This window comes from Equus asinus, chromosome X, assembly GCF_041296235.1.
Source record: "Equus asinus isolate D_3611 breed Donkey chromosome X, EquAss-T2T_v2, whole genome shotgun sequence".
NCBI classification, from domain to species: Eukaryota; Metazoa; Chordata; class Mammalia; order Perissodactyla; family Equidae; genus Equus; species Equus asinus.
In genome coordinates, this window is record NC_091820.1 from 136,133,417 (window position 1) to 136,147,577 (window position 14,161).

The 14,161-nt window shown below is 44.2% G+C and overlaps 1 protein-coding gene across 6 annotated transcripts in view; it reads left to right on the plus strand.

Moving 5' to 3' along the window:
* The first annotated feature begins 500 nt into the window (after nt 1-500).
* The window catches only part of MTM1 (myotubularin 1), a 98,244-nt gene continuing 84,583 nt past the window's right edge, over nt 501-14,161 (plus strand). For 2 of the 6 annotated variants that reach the window (XM_070502159.1, XM_044763395.2), the window contains exon 1: nt 501-632. Coding sequence is in view for 1 of the 6 variants with exons in the window: in XM_070502157.1 (XP_070358258.1) it covers nt 7,342-7,403 (62 nt within the window). In the remaining 5 variants the exon portion in view is untranslated. Of the gene's footprint in view, nt 633-7,230; nt 7,404-14,161 lie in introns of those variants that run through there. The other 4 variants (XM_044763391.2, XM_070502161.1, XM_070502158.1 and 1 more) reach the window with 3 other exon arrangements.

Below are 14,161 nucleotides of genomic sequence, written 5' to 3' on the forward strand. Positions count from 1 at the left end.
AAGGCGTTGGCACAGTATGAAGGATGCTTCGGCTATTAGCAGGATTTGCAAATTGCGGATCCTGCACCTGAGTCAGTGAAATTTCCCTTGTTCCCTTATAGTATCTCAACTTCAAGCTGCCAACTCTATGTACCCAGTAATAGTTCAATTTAGTGACATCCGCTAAAGTTTTATCTAGAGAAATTTTCCCTCTGAATTTCCCCTTTGTTGGAGAAAAACACTGAAACACAGAGAAGACTCCTGAGACTACGCTTCCCAGCGGCCTCCGTTTGGCGCCTGCTCCAACTTCCCTGACAGGGGTGGCTCCTAGCATCTTGGCCCTGCCCATTCCCAGTACCGTATTTAGAACTACAACTCCCAGCTGACTCCACGCGTCGGACCCGTCAAAGACGGTTTCCCAGCAGCCTCCTGGGCGAAGAGGCCCGCCCCTTGGAGCGGCCCCCCACGCTCACCCGGCGCCTTCCGCCCGCCCTCGCCTCTGTCACGTGACACCCCCCGCCAACCGTGGCGCGGAGGAGGGCAGCGGGCGGTGGTCAGGGGCGGGGAGGCTGCAGGGGGCGGGCCCTGGAGGGGGCGGAGCGGGGCCCGGGAGCCGAGCAGCCTGGCAACGGCGGTGGCGCCCGGAGCCCGAGGTGGGTTTGCGCTCGCGGCTGGCTTGGCTCTGAGCCGGGCGCTGCGGGGATCCGTGGTGCGGGGGCCGGGAGGAGGAAGTTGGGACTCCCCGGGCCGGTGGGTCCTGCGGGGCCCGCGGGGCCTCGCAGCAACCGCGGGGGGGGGGGGGGGCGGCGGTTCGTCCGAGCGTCTTCGCTGTCCCCGCCGACCGGGGCTGAGGCCGGCGAGCAGTAGGCAGGTGCCTCCAGCTTCCCTGTTTCTCCCCACCCGAGGTCCCGGGCCGGCGGCGGGCGAAGGTCGGATGGGAATCCGGGCCGGCGGGCCGGGGCGGGGGTGGGGGCGTCGCGGCCGCTGCCCGGACTTTGCTTCCCCGTCCCGGGGCGGCGAGCGGGCCGGGCGGCGACGCGCCTCGGCTGGTCCTCGCCCTGGCTGTCTGCTCGGGGTGGGTGCCCGGCGCATCCCTGTGGGTCCTGTGGAGCCGCCGCATCCGGCACTGGCCGCGAATCCTCGATCCGCCTTCTCCGCCAGTGTTTCTGTGTCACGCACGAGAGGTTTATCTGCTTTTGCAACAGTTGAGGGAAGATCTGAGAGGGAACGGTTAGTTCCCTGATACGCAGTCGGAAGTATGCACAGGCACGAGCAAGCGCCCTTTGCCGGGTTGCCTCCCTTAGCTGTCTTTTGCTGTGCTCAGGAAGTGAAAACTAATTTTAGTTTATGCCTAAGCAAATATGAAATGAATCTGCTGCACAAATTATATTATGGGCTTTATAGACACAAAGTATGAGGCAAAGTGGATTGTGACTGGCTTTTAAACAGACATGCTAGACCTTCACAAGAATGGAATCATGACATATTAGAATTGATTAAGATCTTGAAGTTCATATAGTTCATCTGTTTCCAAGATGGGGAAACCGAGGCCCAGAGAGGGTAACTAACGTGACCTAGGCTTCGGGGCAACTTAGCAAAGCTAGTGTCGCAAGTCAGGTCTCTGGGGGTATCTTGGCGTCTGTCTAGACTGGGTACTTTTTGTCACAGCTCACTTTTGCTCCTTGTGAAGTATCCATGCACCTTAGAGTCTTGAGACTGAGCCAGCGATTTTGCTGTGGTTCAGACCATTTTGAATTCCCTTCAAAACTGGCTTACCAGCCAGATAAGACAGTCAGGCTTGTTAATTTATAGAGACGTTTTGCTTTTATCCAACGTATATTTGCGGCATGATCGCTTATTCACCAGATTTGACTCTGAATGACCTTTGGCTCTCACAAAACCGAACCTACCCTTGAGAGCTTCTACACCATGGCGTAGGTTCAAACCGGTGGTGCTGCCAGTGTTTAATAGCAGCCTCCTGAGGTGCTTGCAAGTGGGGAACATGCACTGGGGCTTTAGATTCTAGTAGGGTTATTAAATGGTTGGTCTCCTTAGAGTTAGAGCTCCTTAAAGTTCTAACTTATATTTATCAAGTTGCCAGCGGTTTCATTCATTCATCGAACCCAGAATGCCCGTGGTATGCGGGCAGTATCCCAAGCCCTGGGAAGACAGCAGACGGCACCACTGCCGAGGTCCCTGCTTGACAGAGCTTATGTGTGGAGAAGCAGACAATAAAAAATAATGATGTATTTTCCAGTGGAGGTGAGCACTGTAAAGGAAAATAGAGCTCTGAAACTGCGCTGACAATACAGCAGGCTGGCATGATTGAGAGTGACTTGGGCATTACTTTGAATTGCCATTTTAGGTTGTTGGCCGCTCCTCCATTAAAGCAAATAGTCAAATCCAAAAGGTAAATGTGTCTGAATCAGAGATTCTCTGGAGTCATCATTTCTCCAGCGATTGCCTTTTGGATGATAAGTTCCTCACAGCCTCATGTTTTCTTGCATTTTGCCCCCTTACTTGCAAACAGTCAGTGGTTTTGAACGCCCAGGGAGGCGATCTTCGAATCCCTTGCTGCCTCAGTATTACCCCAGTCTAGCTATAGAAGGCTCTGCTGACGTCAGTATTGGCTGTTGATTCCATGCCAGTGCCTGCTGGCTTCGGGCTGCCTTACACAAGAAGTTTTCTTCCTGCACGCTGGTTTCAGCTGGGAACCTACCCTCTGAAATGATCGTCAGTCTTTGTGTTGTGTGGTTTGTAAAGAAGCTAGTTCGTTTGAAATTAGCTCTAACGTAAAGAAACATTCAACTTCTTAAGAGCAAGAGTACAAATAAAATGGCATTACTGATAACTTACTATAAAAGTTCATCTGTTTAGTACCTTTTCAGTTCTCTCCTCTTCTGTATGTTCAGTGGCTTCAAAGGAAGTTTTCAAACTTTTACAGGTTCTGAAAAATGATTAAAGTTATAAAAAATACTCCAGTATTCTTTGTTCCAAAATGAAAGGAGAATTAACAAAATGTAGTTAAGTTTAAAAACCACCGAAAGAACATGTGGTTCTCGCTCTTATTGAGGGCTCCAAAATAGGGAGAAAAGCAGAGCCTCTTCAAGGCTTAGTAGGCGACATTTTGAACTGGTGGCCAAAGGATTTCAAAGGCCAGAGTTTCTTGTTATTTCTAAAGTTTTTCAATTTTATAAAAGAATAAGTTGTTTTCATTATTCTTTAGTAATTTCCCTTCCCTGTTTCTGACCTCTTTGAAGTTCTGCTTTCTTTATTTTCTGGTTTCTCAGTTCATTATTCCTTTTTGGCACACGAGGGGACAGGGGCTGTCATTTGTCGATAGGGTGTTGACTCTGGACTTGAGTCCTGGCTTTAATATTACCTGTGTGGCTTTCCGCGAGTTACTGACCTCTACTGTGCCTCAGTTTCCTTGTCTGTAAAATGAAATAACAATAAGTAAATACAAATAAATGAAATGAAAATAATAATAGTACCTTCCTTAAAGGGTTGTGGGCAGAACTGAGTGATAATCTACGTTAAGTACTTAGGAGAGCGTCTTGCACATAGTAGGCACTCAAGAAAAGTTAACTCACTGACTTAACTACATGGAACTCCCTTCTTTTCTTTTAAAGAAGAAAATGATTCTTGGCATGTCCTAATAAACTTCTGTAAATCCCGTAAGCATGATTTTGTAGACATTCTTCTGCATTTCATTGTTGACTCAAGGTTTTAGTTTCAGGTGACATTGGCAGCAGTGTCCACAATCTTTCAGTGTTAAGTTCCCTTTACTGTTTGGACTCAGAAATTACTCGAGGCCATATTTTGTTTGTTACTACAAATAAGAATAGAGCAAGAGAGGCTGCCTTCTAATTCCTCTGCTTTGGAAGCGAGAGGGTACCAGGAGACCCAGGTGGAGTTAGTTGAGTGAGATCCAGTTGGCATCCTGTAGTTGAAGGATGGTTTTTCATGTTAAATGTTTACAGTGTATTTTTCCACAAGAGCACCAGGACAGTCTCATCCTTTTCTTTTCTTTTTCAGTGAGGAAGATTCGTGCTGAGCTAACATCTGATGCCAATATTTCTCTTTTTGCTTGAGGAAGATTGTCCCTAACCTCTGTGCCAATCTTCCTCTATTTTGTATGTGAGATGCTGCCACAGCATGGCTTGATGAGTGGTGTGTAGGTCTGTGTGTGGGAGCTGAACCTGTGAACCCTGAGCTGCTGAAGCAGAGTGTGCAGACTTAACCACTATGCCACTAGGCTGGCCCCTCATCCTTTTCTTTTTAAGAATGTGGCAGGCATCTCTGTGGAAAATTGGCATTGTGGACCAGTACTTTCTTTCCATTTCTAGCCAAGGAACAAGGAGTGGCAAAGGATTCTTTTGTCTGTGTGACGTGGTAGAAAGCTTCCTGCGTTTGGATTCCAGAAGTCAGGTTCAAGTCCCAGTTCTGCCCCTTCTTAACTCTGTAACATGGGACAAGTCATTTTACCTCGCTGCAGGTGGCTCTTCCATTTGTAAGATAGAGCTCAGAAAACCTGCACTACCCAGCTCCCGGAGCTCTTCCAAGAGTCAGATGTGCATCAGCACCCTTTGTACGCTTTGGGGCATTATTATTATTGCATTCATGTGTTATATAAGCCGTCGCTATTTGGAGAACTGCTGTAACAGGGCAGCGTCCTTCCTGTTCTTGGCCCATCTCCCCGGTAACTGTAGGTGTGGCCTCTCAGCCTCCTTCTCCTTCTTCTGTCAGCACTGAAATATGCAAGTGTTTTATTGCCCTCTCAAATGGACCTGAAGCCATTGGTACACCTTAGGAGCTTCCATTGTATTCATTCCTAAAACGATAGTACTGTATAGCCAACAATCACAGGGCGAGGGTAAGGTGGATCTCTGTAGCAGGGAACATTGCCTGCCTTTTTCTGCAGTGCCTCAGAAGGAGAGTCTTCCCTTTTTCCAGTCAACACCTCACCTTAGCTCCTCAATGCAGCTTGAGGCCCTGCTGAGTTGGTCCATCCGCACTAGACTGAATGCTCGCACTCCTGGGGTTAGGATGAGAAGAAATCCAGGGACTTGATTGCTGTCCAGGTCTATACCGCCTTCCTTGTTCGAAGAGAATGCGTGCTGAGTGCTCTTTTCTTGTTACTTGAATGTCTCTCAAAATTTTGAAATGACTCCATAAGTAGCTCTTTGAAATTTCATATACTTATATTAGTTTAGTATTGCTGTTCCTCCACTCCTTGTCTTGATAGGTAACACCTGTGTATTTCAGTATTAATTTTTTTTATCTTCCAAGCTTGTCCTAAAGAGGGCCGAGTTTTGAGATGTTTTCCTGGGCGGGTGAAACCTAACATGGCCCTCTACACGCAGTAGACATTTAGTAACCATTCTGTGACTTGAACTGGACAAGGGCCCGGGAGTTTAGAATCGTTTGGCTGTGTTCGTTTCAGCCAGTTCTGTTGCATGTCTAGAGATCATATTCCCTGACTGCAAGATGAACCGGAGCTCAGGCTTAGCCTTTCTTTCCATGGTCAGTTAGCGAATGAATAAGAAAGCTCTTTGAGTCCAGTGATGGGAGAGGCCTCACACATTGATTTCCCACCCTTTTTCTTCCCAGCTTCTGGAGTTTTGGACTGGTGTCATGAGCAGTTTGAGTTTAGATTCGTTTTTGCTTTGCTTGTTGGTGGGAGGGGGTAAGGGAAGTTGAAGGCTAATAATTGAAAGTAAAAATAAAAGTACCTTGTTTGTAACTCATTCAGCTCTTCTTCCCTTGCCTGTAGCCCTCAACACACAGTGCTGCCCTTTCTTTAGCTTGTGGTAGTTGTTAGATATTGATAGCATGTCCTTACGCTGTGTGAGAGGAAGCACAGTTTCCCAGAGCCTCTCACAGTGCAGTGGGCTGCTGCATCAGGGTGTCGTGCTTTCCCCTTCATGGGAGCCCTGCAGGCAGAAGTGGGTCATAAAGGGGATTCTTAGCATTAGGTGGTGGACTTGAAATTCCCTTGTATGACCCTTAACTTTTGTTATGGCTCTGAGATTATTAGGTGGGGACTGAGAAAATGAGGACTGTGTGGTCAGCATTCATTCTAGCAGGCTTGGAATTGGCCCGAGCTCTTTTACTGAAATAAGAAATGTACCTGCCCCGCAGTGACCTCTGGGCATGATGTGTCAGTACTATTTGTGGGTCACAGTGAAAGGGAAGATTTGCATTTGGTTTCAGTGAGCCCCCAGGAGGGTGCTGCCATTGATACTGGTTATATGGCAAGCAGGATATAAGAAACTCCAGTCAGGATTCCATTTTGAGCTTCCTGGTCCTGAGGTGTTCCTTGCACATGTCGTTGGTTCCGGATCTGTGAGAGAAAGCAAGAGTCCTTACAGCCCTCACAGACAGACGGAGAACAATTGGAGCTGGTCGTCACCTCTTTGTAGCCCTCGTGGTGAGACATAAGTGATTTTGAAAGTTGAGGCTGAGTCTAACTCTGCTGGCCATTTCCCTTCTTCACTGTTATCAGCTCTGAGATGACGTGATTGCTTCTCCAGAGGTTCCCATCACTTTTTTTTTTTTTGGAGGAAGATTCGCCCTGAGCTAACTACTGCCAATCCTCCTCTTTTTGCTGAGGAAGACTGGCCCTGAGCTAACATCCATGCCCATCTTCCTCTACTTTATACATGGGACGCCTACCACAGCATGGCTTTTGCCAAGCGGTGCCATGTCTACACCTGGGATCCGAACCAGCGAACCCTGGGCCGCCGAGAAACAGAACGTGCGAACTTAACCGCTGTGCCACCGGGCCGGCCCCTCCCATCACTTCTATGCCACCAAAACAGTGTTTCCTGGTTGGTAACGATTGTCCTGATGGCCCTGCCCCTCCTCAGCTCCTGGGAGCTTGGGGGAAATGCAGAATCTCAGGCCCCCTCCAGATGACACCACCAGAATCTGCAGTTTAATAAGACCCCCAGGTGATCTGTATGTAAATTAAAGTTTGAGCAGGCTGGTCTAAGTAGCAGTTCACATCCTGGCTTCCTGATCCTTTGAGACTGCGCTGTCCTTTAGAAGGATAATTCAAGCCACATGTGTAATCTGTTTTCCTAGTAGCCGCATTAAACAAGGAAATGGTTGGAATCGCTTTTTGTAATATAATTTAACCCAGTATATCCAAAATATTATTTCAACAGTGCTCAGTATAATTATTAGTGAGATGTCCCCCCTTTTTTATACTAAGTTGTTGAAATCCGGCGTGTATTTTACATTTAGAGCACAAACCGTTTGGAGTAGCTGTATTTCACGTGTTCGGGAGCCACATGTGCTGGTGGCTCCAGTGTTGGACAGCGCAGCTTTGAGATACCTTCTGGCCTTGATTTGCTGATGATGTCATTGTATTCGCTGTCAATGCCCGAAGAGCAGTTACAGCCTCCGCTGCCACCTCGGTAATACCTTGCATTAACATTCGGGGTAATCTGTGCCAAGGCCTTCGCCCAGTGTTGTTACATACATCTCATTTGAATCCTCACAACATCTCCATGTCATTGCAGAGTTTTTTCTTGGTTTCGGTTTAGTAAGCCGTATTAAGAAGTCACCATTGGTATACATGTGAAATGGAAGCTGCTTTCTTGGGGGCATCTTCAGAGAACTCGAGGAAGGCCTCCTCTGGCTTATGGGAGAGGGCGGAGAGTCTCTAAATAGAAGTTTCCTTGTGCTGGAATACTACAGACCAGTGGTTTGCCACACTGGCTGCTCATTAGAATCACCTAAGGCGCTTTAACTACCTGCTGCCCGCGCCCCACCCACAGTCATTCAGATTTATTTGATCTCAGGGGAGATCCGACATCTGCAGTTTTTTAAAGGGCTCCAGGTGATTCTGGCGTTCAGCCCAGCCCCGAGCAGCTGCTCTAGGGGCGTGTCTCCAACTTTACAGCGCTGCGAATCACCTGGACTTCTGCTGCAACTGCTGATCCTGACTCAGTGGGTCGGGAACGGGCGGGAGAGCCCTCCTCAGTTGCAGCAAGCTCCCAGGCGATACCAGTGCTGCGGCTTGTGGCTCGCACTTTGACTTGGAGTAGCCAGCCGCAGCAGGATCACCTGAGGGCGTTTCCAAAACGACAAGTTGCCTGGCAGCAAGCCTGGAGTTTCTGATTCAGTAGGTTTGGGTGGGGCCCAGGATCTGTATTTGAGAAGGCGCGCTGTTTTCCGTATTTCATTATAAAGTATTATGTTTACTTTAGGTTTTGTCTAGGCGCACTTCTAGTGCACATTTTTTTTGCATAAATGGATGGTGAATTTTATCAAACCCCTTTCCTGCTTTTATGGAGATGTTTTTCCCTCTTTAAACCTGTTAATGCGTTGGGATATTTTAAGGGATTTTCTAATAAAACTTGGTAGCATTAACCAGGTTTGCATTGCTGGCGGGAACCCAGCGTGGTTTTACTGCTGGACTCGATTGGTACTGTTTTCTTCAGGATTCTTACATCTGTATTTGTGAATGAGACTTGGCTTTAATGTTCCTGTCCTGGCTTGTCCTTGTGTAGTTCAGTGTCGTTTTGCTAGCCCTGTAAAGTGAGGGAGAGTATTCCCTTCTTCGAGTCTCTGGGAGTTTGTGTAAGATTGCTTCTTTCTTCCTTGAATGCTGGCCGCAACTTGCCCTGGCGCCACCTGGGCCGGGAGTGTTTGGTGTGGGCAGATTTTAAACTAATAGTTAACATCTGCTATCTCTGTAGTTACGCCTGTCTTTTCATTCTTAAAAATCTTAATATTGTTTATTAGTGCCTTCTCTCTTTTTTTCTTGATTAATCTTACCAGAGGTTTGTCAGTTGTGGTTATGCAGAATGAGGTTTATCAGTATGTGAAAATGAATGAGCATAATTATATTCTCGTTTCTTTTTGATTAATTTTTAATGAGTAAAAACTTAATATGATTTTTTTCCTAAAGCTTGGCCCTCATTTAACATCTGTTACCAATCTTTTTTTTTTTCTTCTTCTTCCCAAAGCCCCCCAGTACATCGTTGTATATTCTAGTTGTAGGTCCTTCTGGTTGTGCTGTGTGGGACGCCGCCCCAGAATGGCCTGATGAGCGGTGCTAGGTCTGCGCCCAGGATCCGAACTGGCGAAACCCTGGGCCCCCGAAGTGGAGTGCACTGAAGCAGAGCGCACGAATTTAACCACTCGGCCCTGGGGCCAGCCCCTTTATATGATTTTAAGGTCAAACTTATATCAAGGTATATTCCAAAAAACCTTACTTCCACCTCTGTCTCCTGCCAGGCATGCTGTTTCTCACCCCCAGCCCCCATAATCAATATTAGTTTTTAGTTCATTCTTCTGTTTCTTCTTTCACAAATTTGAGTAAGCCAGCGCACACACACATTTGTACTTCCCTCCTTTTCTTACACCAAAAAAGTATACTACATACACTATTTAGCCTCTTGCTTTTTTTCACTTAAAATATATCCTGGAAATCATTCTTCTCTTCATTTTCTCCTTCCTTCTTTTGAATTTATTCTGCTGTTCGGATGTTTCAAAACATAGTATTTTTATTATTCTAGTATATTCTAATTTCCGTTGTGATAATTTTGTTCACCTTTGAGTTGTTTAGATGCATATTTTTAAATTTTCAAATGCATTTTCTAGGTATTTTTAAAACTGATCTTTAACTTAACTGCATTATGGTCAGAGAATGTGGTCTGAATACTCGTAGTTCTTTGAAATGTGTCAAGGGTAGGTTTATATAGTATGTTGTGGTTGGCTTCTTTCCCTTAGCATACTGCTTTTTATATTCAGCCATGTTGTCTCCTGTGTCAGCAGTTGGTGGCTTTCTGTTGCTGAGCAGTATTTCATGGCATGGCTGTGATGTAGTTTGTTCAGTCACTAGTTGATGAACATTTGATTTGAGTCACTCTTTGGCCATTATGAATAAAGCTGCTATGAACATTTGCTTACAAGTCTTTGTGTGGACTCGTCTTTTCATTTGTCTTGTGTAAATACTTAGGCGTGACATTACTGGGCCATATGTTTAGTTTATGTTTAACTTTACTAGAAACTGTCAAACTGTTTTCCAAAATGGTTGTGCCATTTTGCATTGCCCCCAGCCAGGTAAAGAATGAGAGTTCAGCCTGGGCCACATCCTCACCAACACTTGTTATTGTCCGTCTTGTTACATTGTAGCCATGCCAGTGGGTTTATGGTGGTAGCCCGTGGTAGTTTTCATTTGTATATTCTTGGTGAGTAATGATGGTGAGATGTCTTCATGTACTTATTCGACATTCGTGTATCTTCTTTGGTGAAGTGTCTGCTCAAATCTTTTGCCTGTTTCTTACTGGATTGTCTGTTTTATTATTAAGTTATAAGAGTTCTTTATGTATTTTGAATAGAAGACCTTTATCAGATATGTGATTTGCAAGTACGTTCTCCCAAACTGTGGCTTACCCTTTCATTTTCTTAACCGTGCCTTTGAAAGAGCAAAGGTTTTTAATTTTGATGAAGTCCAGTTTATCATTTTTTTCCTCTTGCATTTTCTGCTTTTTGTGCTCTAAGAAATCTTTGCTTAACCTAAGTTCACAAAGATTTTCCCCTGTGTCTCCCTCTAGGACTGTTGCAGTAGCTCTAATGTTTAAATCTATTGTGGCAGGCAGACCCTACAGTGGCCCCCCTAATTTCCAAGCCCCAGTGTTCACACCCTGTGTAATCCCCTTCCCTTGAGTTTATAGCCTTGTGAGACCTTGAGCAGAGAGGATCCAGCTAAACCGTACTCCGACTCCTGACCCATGGAAACTGTGAGATAATTAACGTGTGTGGTTTACAGCTACTAAGTTTGTTATGTAGCAATACAAAACTAATACTTCTATGCTTCATTTCAAGTTAATTTTGTATATCGTGTGAAGTAAGTGTCAAGATTCACTTATTTTTCCACATGGATATCAAGTTGTTCCAGCATCATTTGTGGAAAAGACTGTCCTTTTGCCCTTTAATCTCCTGGGTACCTTTGTTGGAAATAGTTGACCACTGCTAGGGCCTCCAAAAGATGGACTTAAGTCTGGACTCTATTCTCTTCCATTCATCTTTATGTCTATCCTTATGCTGGTAGTATATTGTCTTGCATACTGAGGCATTATAGTAAGTCTGGAAATCGGGTAGTGGAAGTACTCCAACTTTGTTCTTTTTTTTCCATCAAGATTATTTTGGCTATTCTTGGTCCTTTGCCTTTCCATGTAAATTTCAGAATCATCTTGTCAATTTCTACAACAAATCCCATTGGGATTTGATAGGGATTGCATTGAAGCTATAGATTGATATTGACATCATAACAATATTGAGTCTTCTAATCCTTGAGCACGATATATATTTCCATATATTTAGATTGTCTTTAAGTTCTCTCAGCAGGGTTTTATAATTTTCAGTGTATGGATCTTGTACACATTTTGTTAAATGTATCCCTAAATATTTCATTTTTAATGTTATGCAAATTATATATATATATATATATGTATTTTTTTTTGGTGAGGAAGCTTCACCCTGAGCTAACATCCACTGCCAATCTTCCTCTTTTTTTGCTTGAGGAAGATTAGCCATGAGCTAACAACTGTGCCAGTCTTCCTCTGTTTAGTTTGTGGGCTGCCTCCACAGCATGGCTGATGAGTGGAGTAGGTCCAGCCCCAGGATCTGAACCTGCGAACCTGGAGCATGAGAGACTTTAACCACTTGGCCACAGGACTGGCCCCTGCAATTGATATTTTTATACTTCAGTGTCCATTTGTTCTTTGCTAATAATACAAATACAATTAATATTTATGTTGACCTTGTGTATCATGAAAGCTTACTAAATTTACTTACTAGTTGTAGTTTTTCTGTAGTATTCTTAGGGTTTTTTACATACTTGATCATATCATCTACAAATACAGTTTTACTTCTTCCCTCCCATACGTTATGCCTTTTATTTCTTTCTCTTTCCTTATTAAACTTTCTAGGATCTCTAAAAGATGTTAAATACAAGCAATAAGAGCAACCATCCTTGCCTTCTTCCCACACTTAGTGGGAAGGGATTTCATCTTTCACCATTAAGTATGATATTAGCTATAGGTTTTTTCATAAGTGCCCTTGACTGTTCCTAGGTTGCTGAGTTTTTTTTTTTAAATCATGATTAGATGTTGAATTATGTTTGTAGAAGCCGTGTGTCAGATACAGTCTTCAGGAAAATAGTATACCTCATGAGTAGCCCTGTTGACTCTACATGTCACCATATTCATACCCATTGTCAACCGGCTTTTTCTCCTAATGCTGATAAAACTATTTCCATCTGGAGCTTGGGAATTCTTTTTATTCTTCTCTGAAGCAGCATATATTGCTCCTTCAAAAGCCATGGAAATTCTCTGTGTCGCATTCATGTGTCATTGTTATAGTACTGAAATTTCTTTATCTTCTCTTTCTTTGCTATTCTTTTGACACTGGTTTTGGTTCTTCTTCATCTCCTTGCCTTTTTTATTTCTGCCTTTTTTCTTAGATTATGTCTTCCACATCTACAAAAACTTCCTCCCTGCTAATAGTGCCAAGTTCCAGAAGTGTGTGTGTGTTCGTGTGTTTGATCCTTTCACCTTCTTCTCCAGCAGAGATGAGTGGCTGCTTGTATTTATGGCTGGAATAATAGCTCACTGCCCCAAGGAGGAAGATAACCATTGTCTATGCTCTGGGTCACTGCAAGTGTTTCTCTCTCTGAATCTCCAAGGCTTCTAAAGAAGCCAGTCCTTGGAGATTCCCTTTGGACACTTCTGACTACTATGGCAAACTGCCTATTGGGCAGGCTCCTAGTCCTGCTGCTGGTCTCTGCTAACCTTCAAGGTCAACCTGCTCTTGTAAACCAGGACTAATTAAGATGTATCAAGCCCAGAATTTTCAACTATTGGGAGACGCTAGGCAAAATTTGAAAACCTCACTTGCTACTTTTTACTTCTAGCTCATGTAGAGAAGGGACAGGAAGCTCCAAATCAAAATTATCCAGCCTGTTTTTGGAACTCTTCTTTGGAATTGCCTTCAGAGACTGCAGCACCTTTTAAAAAATATCCTCAATGGTGTCAAAACTTTGAATGGGGACTCTGCATTTGACTTTAGGCCGAAATCCTTTTGAAGCCCATCTGTTGCACTTCATCCATGAGTGGGCGCTCATGCTGTGGGAAGCACTGTTTTCTGTTTAAAAGTTGAGATATGGTAAAATTCATGAGATGGTGGCTTACGTAGCTTTAAAATCTAAAGGCACTCTCAAAAGATTTAGAAGAATACTTTGAATAGTGACAGCATTGCTGGAATAAGTGCCCATCATCGGAAGGTACTGCTTTGCAGAACTCTTCTGGCTGCATATGCTCTGGTAGGCATCTCAACAAAGGCCTCGTTACATCTTAGTCGTGCCTCCTGGAGTATTTATTCTGTTTTTGTTCACTAGAAGTACATTTGTTCCTTCTTTTTAATGTAGTTTAGAAAGACTCTTCCATGATACAAAGTAATATTGCAGTGGGCAAACAAGAAGGAATGTACTGGTTCAGTGCCTAACAGACATGGATTTGGGAAAAAAAGTCACTATTTGTTTACTTGTCTTTAGGATGAAGGCTAGAGAACTTCTTTGTGATCATCAGATTTTATTACATAGAGATGGAATTCCAAAAACACCTTTTTTGCTCGGCTGCATAAGCAGGAGGTATAACGTCCTCATTTTTTATTTGACCATCTATTAGAGAATGAGAGCAACAGATTGCTGTTAGTGCATAAGAGGACCAGACTGACTGGGTTTGAATTCTCACTTTGACAGTTCTTAGTGCACACATTGTTTAACCTTTTTGTTCCTCGGGGTGTGTGTTTCTATATGAAGATAATAATAGTAGTTGCCTTCTAAGGTTAATGAGAGGATTGAATGAGTTCATCTGTGCTTAGAACAATGCCTGGGACATAGTAGAGGATGAGTAAATGGAAGCCATGATCATTACCGTGAGCGGATGCTCTGTTTTGCTTTACGTGTATAATGTCACCTGTATTATTATCTTTATTACTGTTTAACTTGCCTCATATTTATTCATCTCCCCAACTCAGTTGCTGTCTCCTTGAAGACCTATCTCAATTTTTGTAGACTTGCCTAGCATGGTCCAGAGTGGTTGCCCGGTATATATTTATTGACTGATTTTTGGCCTCCTTGGGAACATGAGTAAGTAATTAT